The sequence below is a fragment of the Mesoplodon bidens genome (assembly GCF_964165515.1).
Source record: "Mesoplodon bidens genome assembly, contig: HAP1_SCAFFOLD_205, whole genome shotgun sequence".
Taxonomy (NCBI): Eukaryota; Metazoa; Chordata; class Mammalia; order Artiodactyla; family Ziphiidae; genus Mesoplodon; species Mesoplodon bidens.
This window is the reverse complement of record NW_027672037.1, coordinates 453,014-464,437: the sequence shown is the minus strand read 5'-3', so window position 1 is coordinate 464,437 and position 11,424 is coordinate 453,014. Positions and strand designations below refer to the sequence as shown.

Genomic DNA, 11,424 nt, shown 5'->3' with positions numbered 1-11,424 from the left:
TCTAAATGAGTAGAGGGGTTTGAACTGGAAAAAGGCATGATCCAAATCGTATCTGAATAAGGTGACCTGGTATAGAGAAGGGACTTGGGAGGATAAAGAAGAGGAACAGGGGGCTTCCCTGGTGCCGCAGTGGTTGAGAATCCACCTGCCGATGCAGGGGACGCGGGTTCGTGCCCCGGTCCAGGAAGATCCCACATGCCGCGGAGCGACTGGGCCCATGAGCCATGGCCGCTGAGCCTGCGCGTCCGGAGCCTGTGCTCCGCAACGAGAGAGGCCACAACAGTGAGAGGCCCGTGTACAGCAAAAAAAAAAAAAAAAAAAAAAAAAAAAAAAAGAAGAGGAACAGGGAGACCAGTTAGGAGACTATCACAGTGCTCCAAATAAGAGATGTTTATGGCCTAGGTTAGGTTGGAAGTTTGCAGCAAATGAAAAGTGGTTGAATTCAGGTTGTGTTTTGAGGGTGTAGCTCTCAAGACCTGCAGATAGATGTGAGGTATGAAGGAAATAGTAACAAGGAGACAAGTCGTTGATGATTATGTGTGCAACTGGGTAGTATCACTTAGAAGAAGGGGGCTGATGGGAGGAGCAGCTTTTGAGGGAATATCAGGACTTGGTTTGTTATCTTGGATGCCCTGGTTTGATATCTTAGATGCTCTTTAGGTATCTAAGCGTCTGGACGGTGCTCAGACTGTACTTTGTATCCAAAGGTATCCAAAGCCACTTCAGATGCAAAATGTTTCAAGTTGACCTTTGCTGCTGCCAAAATAGTAGCCACTGTGGGCAGTCTGCAAGATGGCATCTTAGGTTTCTGAGGAAGAAATTAGAATACACAAAGGGGGAAATAAGTGTATAATTATATAATGTAGATTTCATATTTAAATGTCTGGGAAAAGCAATAATTAGTTGGCTTTTGGTTTTAAATGGAAATAGCCACTCATTGGAAAATAATTACTCTAATTTCAATTCATTTTACTTTAGATCATTCTGTGATGAAAACAGTTACCAAACAAGTTCTCCAGATAGAAGGAGTGCCAAGTCAGAGGTATATAGCATGTTTCAGTTCTCTTGGAAGAATTTCTCTTTAATGGCTTGGTTTTCTTTCTTTCTTAAAAGAAAATTATCAAGGTACTTTCTGCCATCTTAAAACTAAGATTTGAGTCAAATCAAATGGCTTTTCTGTTTTTGAAAATGTTGTGTGATGCTTTAATTTAGGTTCCCAGATATGCAGATTGAAAACCTTTTAACTTTTTATTTTCTGTAACATATTATCGTTAGTCACAAATAGTCTTTTTTTTTTTTTGGTGATAAGAATGAATAGCAGGAGCAGCATTTGTGAAACCAAATCTAATATGAAACTGACTCTTTCTTGTGAGTAAATTTGAATATTGAAACAGCAAAACAATAAGGTTTAATAAAAAGCAAAATAAATTTTTTATGTTTATGATCTGCCAATTTCCCAGAAAGGGTTTTGTGGTGACTTTAGTTATATACCAGATACATTAAAATCACCAGTGGACAACACATCTTTTATTCAGGTGCCCTCTGAAAGTTTTAAAAATTTGTTGACTTCGTAACAATGAACGGTCCACTTTAAAATGGTTAAAATTATAAATTTTCTGTTTTGTGTCGTTTACCACAATTTTTAAAAAATGTGTTGTTTGAAGATTTTTGGGTTTTATAAAGGTATTAGCATAAAAATGAAAAATTTAAAAGACCACCTCTAATCCCATTATCCTATCAAGCAATATTTACATTTTAATTTTCTCTTCCTGCTGTCTATAAACATAATTCCACATAGCTTCAATATAATTTGCCATTCTTATCTTTTCATACTAAATTTAAATTCTGTGATTCATAGTTATACTTTTTAACATTGCATTCACAAGGTTTCATTGAGTAGGTCAATTTTTTAAATTGGTGAAAAATTGGAAATAACCTCAAATAAACTATTGTAAACATCTTCATAAATACAGCTTTTTTTTTTCCTACTTCAAGTTGTATGTTTTTGATTCTCTATTAATCAACTTGCTTGGACAATAGTGTATTAAATAAGTTGTTAAGAGTGTTTATGAAGTCAAAAAAAAGCTTATGATCGTCTGCCAATTGTTATTTCAAGAGTGATATTTTATTTTTTTTAAGGTGAAAATTACTTGCTTTTATTTATTGTTAAAACAACTTTATGAAATGATTTGCAATGCAAAATGTGGAAAACTGCTTTGAATAACTGGGAAAATAGCTACAGCATGGGAAAACGTATGTAAACAAACTTCACTGCCACCAAACTAGAATCTACTAATTTATCTCAGATGGCATCACAGAGTAGCAATGGCAGCTTCTGGTAAACGGAGAAACAGCAGCAAAGTCCTGCAGTGAAGCTGTGATTAATTACCAAACTGAACTGTTCACTCCACTAATCCTACAACTTCCCTACATTTATCTGTCTATACATTCCTACTTACTACAGGACAAACACCCACCGAAGTGGTTCCAAAAAACAAATGAGATAGAAATTCACAATTATAAAACAAATCCAATAGAAGGCAGTGGAGGAAACTGGGAACTACTGCAAAGTTTTACTGTCTAGTCCAGGTGATGAAAACAAAGTTTTTCTTTCAAGGCTGACCACTGTCAGGAATGAAATTAAGTATCAAAACTCTCCTCACTTCTCTAGGAGTGATTCTAGCTCTTCTTGCAAAGAGCTGAGCTGCTCCTTTTCTCGGTCTTCCTTTTGTTTCAGTTCATCCAGCACAGCCTGAAATCTGTTCTTGAGAGCCAGGTTCTCCACTTTCATGATGAGATCCTCCTGTCGCTTTGCCCTGTCCTGGGTCTCTTGGAGCTTGCCTTTCATGTTATCAATCTGTTTCTGAATTCCCATAACCAGCTGATTAGTTCCCTCGTTTTCTTGGTGGTGTTCATCTGACTCATTTAGCTTGTGCTGTAGCTGCCTTTCCAGATCTTCCTCAGTGTCAATGATGTTTATATCTTCTTCATCTTGATGCTGTGTCTCATCTTCATCTTCACTGCTGCTGCTGAGGTCATTGAATATCTCCCGAAGCTCATCATGTTCTAATGAGTCATGGCCCTGCCTGTGGCCAGACATTCCTGGGGAAGAGATATCAAGGCCTTGACTTTCTGCTTCTTTTGTTTCATCTTCAGCAATTATTTCCCAACGGGTACTGACAGCTTCAGCATCTGTGCTCAGCAACCGCTTTACTTCTTTTTCCACATCTGGAGACTCAATATATTTCTTCTTTGCTGTCTTACGGAACCTTCTCTTTCTGACATTTTTTAGAGGCAGAGTAATTCCATGGTTCCATATAAACTTTTTCTCTTTGTCCTTATCCTTTTTCTTGCTTGCTTTGGGATCAGCAGTGGCAACTGGTTCCTCAACAGGAGGATAGAGATCACCATCAGCTGTACAGACAAGCATCTGAGAGATATCAGCTGTCTTGTAAAAGGTTTTTTTATCAATGGTTTTCAAACTTTCCATAACACATGGCAGATCTACCAATTTTGACGCCAATGGGACCTGGTCCACTCTGACAATTCCATGACGCCCATCAGGGTGTAACTCAATTGTCAGTCTGTCCTTCAGGTTGACATGACCAGACTGTATCGCCCGCCTCACAGTAGAGGCATACTCCGGAGGTAGGCGTAAGATAAACTGGCTCTCTACTTCGTGAGGAGCATCATCTTTGCTCTTACTCATCTTTACTTCTTTGTGACTCAGTTTTTCTCTAATAACCACTTGTTGCACTAAAAAATTTCAGCTATTTCAACAGAAAGACCAGTTCTTTATAAATTGACGTCTTTAATTACAAAGAGTTCTAGGTAGGAGAGCAACTAAGCGTCTATTCGGAATTAAGTTCCAAGTCTTTCTAAATATGCTGTGACAATACCAGTCGTTAATGACGCATTGCCTTACTCAGGTCCATTTAAATCTGTTAGCTGCAATGCCAAGTTCCAACCTCTAGATAGAGGTTGTCCTGCCGCTGCAGGACAACGCAGGGAAAGCAAATGGCGGCTCCTACGGAATGATTTTCGGCACAGAAAGTAAGGCTCAGCAGATACTCCCAATCCACAAACTCTCCCGGAACAAAGATACGCAAAAAGCGGGGCGTAGTGAGCTCTCTTCGCCTCGGGTACTTACAATCCAGTGACGGTTATAAGTCCAGTTTCTCCGGACAGGCGCGAGCGGGAAACGAAGCCACTCAGAGAAAGGCGGCCGGGAGCCGAGAGTCTCCTTCCGAATTCCTTTGTTCTTCCCGGCACTTGGCAAAGCGATCCGCTGATTATCGGTGAAACGGCTGAGGACGGGCAACGCGAAATCTCGCCAAGAACCGCAGCTCCGAACGCCAGATTCTGCAACTCCGCAGCTCAGGCGGCCTCCGTCCGTTACAGCAGACCTAGCCGAGAAAAAACAGCTGCGTCACCACGCGAGACCGGCAGCTGCTGTGAGTCGCAACACGCCTCGGGCGGAAGTGCGAGCTGCCCCAGCGCGCGCAGGCACAACGTGCGATTAAGCTATCCGGCGTCTTGTCGTCTCGCGAGAACTTAGCCTTAAAGGGATGAAGACTTTCGCCAAGAGCTGTTGGTTTAAAAGTATTTAGAGGAAACGGTTCTAAGAAGGACATGGATTCTCCCGCGCGCCTCCGCTACCCCCTCCGCTAAAGAGAGTGATATTTTAATAATCAAATAGTACATTCAAAGAAGTTAAGATTTGTGATATCACACTAATTAGATATTATTATTAAAAATTTATATCCTATGTAAAGCATTCTTAAAATAGCTACATTGACTTTTGCTATGATATTAGAAATGGAAGGATATATAAATAAAACATGTATATGTACAACATATTTGGAATTCTGTAAAATTAGTACAGAATAATAGGGCATCATGGAATGAGAACAGTTAAACATTTTTTTTTAGTTAGCATGATTAAACAAAGTGGAAATGTAACTGCAGTATACAAGCTCATTGAGCTCTTTTAAGAGTAATTTTATTTCTTGGGCTTTTTTTTTTGTATTTGCCTCAGTTATTTGGAGACATAGAGGTAAGGCAAATCAGTATCTGGGTATATACCTAGATCCAGGGGAGTATAGGGGTGAAATAATGGTGTGAATTGTGTCACATTTATATTGTACTTATGTATGCCTAATAAAAGATGGGAACTTTTATTAGAAATTTTTTAATCTCCTAACAAGAAAAGTGTAATTTTAAAAAATTTTAATACATATATATATATATATTTGTGTGTGTGTGTGTGTGTGTGTGGTACGCGGGCCTCTCACTTTTGTGGCCTCTCCCGTTGCGGAGCACAGGCTCAGCGGCCATGGCTCACGGGCCCAGTCGCTCCGCAGCATGTGGGATCTTCCCGGACCGGGGCACGAACCCGTGTCCCCTGCATCGGCAGGTGGACTCAACCACTGCGCCACCAGGGAAGCCCTCCTATATATTTTTAAGAGGCATGTAAATCACAGAGGATCGTGTGGTGATTATCAATAAGCTACACTCTATGAAATATTTGTCCTATATTACCGAATACACTCCATTTTACCCTGCATCCTAATGCTGCTAAAATATAGTAGAAAGCAGCAGCATAGCACAGGGAGATCAGCTTGGTGCTTTGCGATGACCTAGAGGGGTGGGATAGGGAGGGTGGGAGGGAGGCTCAAGAGGGTGGGATATGGGGACATGTGTATGCATATGGCTGATTCGCTTTGTTGTGTAACAGAAACTAACACAGAATTGTGAAGCAATTATACTCCAATCAAGATCTATTAAAATAAATAAATAAAATAACATAAAATATAGTAGCTTTGAAGGATAAATATAACCATTTTAACCTATGATGTTTGTTTTCAGTAAATTCAAATTAAATATTTAAATGTGAATTTTAATATATGGCTTGTTCTAAGTAAAATATTAACACGTAGGTCTAGTTTTTGCAACCAAATGTTTCCTATAAAGATACTTGCCTCTTTACTACTGAAATATAGGGTAAGTCTCCACATTTCACTCTTTCATCCAGTGGGTTTCATTTGTTTTTTTGTGCGTTTTCTATATGAAATCAAAGGAGCAGTGAAGGTTGACAGGCTTATAGGAGGGTAAAATTGACTCACCTACCCCCCAGCAACTTGCAGCCTTATAACTTGTATTGTTTTTCCATAGAAAAATTCATCTTAAATTTAACTTTTGGTCTACTTCTGAAGATTCTGTTTGGCAGAAGTCATGGGTGTATCTGTGTTTCTGTGTCCTTGAGATTCAGAAATGCCAAAGGTGTTCTAAGATTCAGGAAACTTGAGTGTTTCTGCATGATACATAAAATGTATCATACTTTGGGATTTTTTTTAAACTTTTATTTTTGCATTTCTGCACATCTCAATACTTTTGTTTTAGTTAAAATAACTTGTTACTGTAGAGAACTTATGTTTTTTAAAAATGCTGGCTTTTGTAAAACCTTTGTACAAAACCGATCCTCTTTTTAATGGGCTTGGCATCGTTGTCAAGTGCCTTTTTGATTCCTTTCGACGTGTGCACGTGTGACATTTGCTCTGTAGACCTTTGGTGCATCTTGATTCCTTCTTTTCATGCTTTGTCAAACGTAGTCTTGGCCGCAAAGAAGCCTGTAAGTAATGGAAGGAAATACTCTGCTGGTAAAGAATGTTACCCTCCTGAAGCGCTACCACCTGGAGTGTCTGGTTTCCGGCCATTGTGTCCTGCAGAAAGTGCAAAAAGCAACAGGTAACCTGTTTGCATTCCCTGTCTTTTTCAGTCCTTTAGAGTTCTTTATTTTGGAACTTGTATTATGTGGGTGGTCTCTGGTATTTTGTGTAGAGGAAAAAAGGTAACTCACACATGGCTTCTGCCTAATGAGCCCTCTAAGGAAGAAAAATTAAAAGTAATTGGGAGTTTCAAGTTGTTTCTCAAGTGTCACAACAGAGGTAACTCCGTGGGAGTCTTGAGGAGACTAAAATGATCACCAATTGTGCATGTGAGAGAAGTTTGATTAAAGGCAGGTGTAGTTGAGCGAAGCCCTACAGCACAGAAGTAGGAATTTGGATACGTATGAATGGGAAAAAAGACATTTTAGGCATGGGAAATAGTTTAATGCAGAATGGATGAAAAATGTGCATTAGACCTATTCTAAATCAACTGGCTTATTAACTCAGTAAATCAGATTTAGTGAGTCAAACTAGCATTAGCTGATTTCTTATCCAGGGGATAGCTGTTCATAGTAATTTTTGTCACAGAACAGTAAATAAAATGGTTGAATTATAGCTTTAGGCTTGCTAAGTGAAATAGATGGCTCTAGATGATCTTCAGGTGACTTACTTGGTAGTAATCAGGAAATTGGGGATTAACAATTGCTTAAGAAAACAAAGAGAATTGATTTTAAATAGTACTTGAAGTAGTTACTGTGTAAAATATCTGTTCAGTTGCTCATGTTAAATGGATGTTTCTAATCCCCACTGGACAACCGACTACTTTTTTGCAAATGGTAATGTGAATTGCTGTTGCATAAACTATAGTGTTGAATCCCCAGTGTTTGCACTTGAGTTTCACAGCTCTGTGGTTTCCTGTCTTCTTCCTGAGACACTTAATTGCAGGTCCATCCTCCTCACACAGGGGGGTAAATTAGAGAACGATTAATATCACCATTTAAAGAAGTGAGACTGAAATCTCAACCATCCTGAACATAGGAGCTGAAGGGGCCTCTCAGCAGTTCAGAGAGTGATTACCAAGCCAGTAGGCTGAATTCTGTTCTGTTTTCTCCGTAGCAGAGCCCTCCAGGTCCTTGTTTTGAGCTTATTTATTTTTATACACAATTCTGTATGGATACTGTTCATACTACTAAATAGTTGTATTAACTGGGTTTAACTGGTGATGTATTTACATGAAGATCTAACTTCATTTTGTTGCTATCTTTTTAGGGGCTTTCTATTCATCAAAGCTCGTGATGTATGTAATCAGTTGGTGGTGTGTAGCTATCATATTTATGATATATAGGGCTTGAATTGGGAAAGGTGGATGGTCATTCTTCTTGCTTTTTAAACTGACAGAGCCTTACATGAAGCATTTCCCTCTCTGAAATAAATCCATGTAAAACATGTTTGGTCGCTCTCCCAATGCAACTGTGTATTTGTGTGGATTTAGTGCACACCTGGCAGCCTTGTGGTTATGTCTGTAAACAAGGAAGCCTGTTTTCCAGTCCGCAAATCAGCTGTTACCCAGTGAAACGAACTTGACTGCCATTTCTGACCCCTCACATGGAGCTGTCATACTCAAGAATGTTCACGTTTTCAAGAAACGTTGTTTGCGGGCTATATGTACAAATTCCTGATCTGAAAGCCAATATAAAGCAACATCTCCCAAACCTCTGCTCTCTCACCAAGACCACACACATTCCCTCGCTTATGGCCTCGTGGCAAGCTAATACTGTCAGTATCAGACTCTCCTTCCCAGTGGTCTTGGGAGACTGCATAGTTGCTCTGTGAAAGGCACCACTGCTGAGGTTGAGAGAAGAGCATCTTGGGTGTCAGTCCTGGCCTTGCATTCCCAGAGAGAGGGGTGTGCACCTCGTTCTCCTGTTAGGGTTTTCCTATGCTGCAGGGTTTGCTGCTTGTTGTCAAAATGATGTCCTAGTGACTTGTCTTCTGCGTGGTTTATAATCCCAGCACAGTTCTTTATGATCTGTAGACTTTTATGGGGTTGTGGCCAGGTCAGTTTTTAAATGTTTGGAAATGTCCTATTGAACAACATTGCAGTGGCAGTGAAGCTTGCTGGGAGAATTGTTGCCGTAGTTTTGGCTTAAGGGTGGTGAGAAGATGAAATTTTTGATGGGTCAGTTTTAGTTGTGTATGTGTATGTGATTTATTTTTTTAAATTCTAATGTCTATTATTCACAGCTTAGATATGTTGACTTCCTGATTATTCATCAGTCCCTTTACTGATGTATTTTCCTCTGAAAAACTACATTTTCTTCCAGACTGTTTTTGTCTGATGGTGAAGAATAAATTTTTCATTTGCAGTATAAAGTTGATCTGAGAAAAAATGTTTACCTTGGATCTTCACTTGGCTTCTGTGAAAGAAACTTAATAAAATAATATGGGCAATTCCCATTACTAATCCTAACCACGTACAACAGAGGTCTGTACAGTAACATAGCAAAAATAAGTTCCTGTACTTTTACTTAGTCATTGCCTGTTTTACACTAAAGAGCAGTGAGAGACATTTATAAAGAATGATACCTTAGATCACTTTTGTTAAATGTCCTCTAATATTTGGATATTTGGTATCTGGCTTGTGTTGTCTTTTATACAATCTTGTCTTCTTTCTTTGCACTTTAGTTTAACAACTCTGTGGTTTCCTATCTTCTTCTTGTGACACTCAGGTCCATCAGAATTTCCTGTGACTGTGACAGTAGAGAGTCCTTCCTCCTCAGAAATCGAAGAGGTCGATGATTCCTCAGAACGTGTTCAGGAGGAGCCAGAGAAAATCCGTTTGAAACAAGAAGCATTGCAGGTACAAAGTTATCACTTTAAAGCTATAGAGAAGATTATTTTTCAAACGGAAGGCTGATTGCAACACAGCACAGCTTGTGTGAGGGTTCTGTTTTCTCCTCCCATCTGCGTTGTATCCCCTTGAATGGTTCCTTAAGCTTAGACCAAGGTGAATGGTGGACATTTGAACTCTAAGAAACTAAAATCAAAACATGTCGTTAGTAATATATTTTCCTTTGCTTAGAAGCTTAGTATTTTAGATTTAGGGAGAAGCTTAGTGATCATAAGATAAGGAAATTGAGTTCTGAATGAATACAGTCAGCTGATTCAGTGCTCTTGTTTTACAGATGAGAAAATGGACAGTTCTAGTTGAACTCTCTTTTTATAAGAGGAAAATATGGCCTCATTTTAAATAAAAGTAAAGTTGAAAAAAGTTTTGATGTTGATATTCTCCTTTCCTAAAATCAAAAATATCAAGAAGCTACATTCTATTGCCAAATAAACCTGACCTCTAATGTCATTCCATACTTTTGTTTGTATGGACAGAAAAGAAAAATTGATTTTTATAAGAAATTTTTGCACCTCAAAATTAATATATTTATTTTATTTCAACTTTAATGCAGAGCTGAACATTTCTAGTAAATAAAGGAACACCATTTGGGGGGGACCTTGTCTTTGTGCTACAAAGTCCATGTTTAATTTTTTAAAATTATTTAATATGATTTTTTCTTCGTATGAAACATGACACTTGACAGGTTTCAGAACTAATTATCCCATTATTGTAGGACTACGGGAACTACTCTTTGATTTTCAAAAGAGAAAGTTAGATTTTTATTTTTTAATTAAAATTAATGATAATATAGAGAAATTTTAAGAAAAGAACTTAGAAAATTATGAAATGTTAGAGTAGGAGAAATCTATAGTTCATGTAGAGTTACTCCCTTTCGTTTTATAAATGCGCACCTACAATTTGTAGAACGTAAGTGGTTTATTAGTAAATGGCAGAGTATGACTAGACCCTAGAGCATCTAACCCGCATTCCTTGTTATTTTAGATGTGGTGTATTCATTTCCTTCACGAATAGACCATGAGATTGTATTTGTAAAAGCAGTAATAGACAGTGGGGAAGTCCAAGAAGTTTAAACACTGGGACCACAGAATAGCAGATTCAGAATGCACTGAGAACCCTTTTAGCTCTTCTCTGTTTTGACAAGACACTACAATGATGGTATCAAAGTGTTTAAGTATATATGCACACAACTATCAAGAGATTTCAACATAGTTTTGAAAGAAGACAGGTGGAAGAGTGTGAAACTGAAGCAGTAGAACAGAGGAAAAGCATCACCTAGAATATGCACAGGGACCACGTGCAACTGAGGAGGATTCTGACCCCACCTGAAAAAGCAGCCCCATGCTCAGGTGCGCATGTAGGAGAGAGGGTGGAGTTAGTTAAAAGTGTGACCAATAGGGGAGCTCATTGAAGGGATGTGTTTGGAGGAGTGGACTCCCAGCCCCGCCCTCACCCTCCTGAAATGAGATGATTTCATTTTGAAAACAGTGAAACTGGTGAGAACTGGGGCAGCTACTGTGAGTTTTTACACCCTAGAAAACTGTTTTTGGGGGAGATCCTGTTACAGTTACTCCCCGCTTCTTCCTGCATAAGAAGCCAATCAATCGTTGACTTCAGGGAGCTTTCTGTGCTCATTCTTAAATAGAAAATAACTGTCATTTGCCTGTTAGTTGAGTAAAGCTTACAACATGAGAGAGGGGAAAGAGTGCAAACATATCCTAGTAGGACCAGGGACAATTTAGGGCACAGAATAATTTAAGAAAAAACCCTAATTAGAATCCTGAGAGAGGTTTAAAAAGAGCTAGCAACTATAAAATAAGACTAGGGTATTAATGAAAAGGAGAATGG

General features: G+C 38.8%; 1 protein-coding gene across 1 annotated transcript; it reads right to left on the bottom strand.

Moving 5' to 3' along the window:
- Window positions 1-2,070: 2,070 nt before the first annotated feature.
- On the bottom strand, window positions 2,071-3,926 carry LOC308610688 (transcription initiation factor TFIID subunit 7-like). Its single transcript, XM_081259732.1, has one exon. The coding sequence runs from the start codon at window positions 3,707-3,709 to the stop codon at window positions 2,660-2,662; it is 1,050 nt and encodes a 349-aa protein (XP_081115858.1). The 5' UTR covers window positions 3,710-3,926; the 3' UTR covers window positions 2,071-2,659.
- Window positions 3,927-11,424: the final 7,498 nt, after the last annotated feature.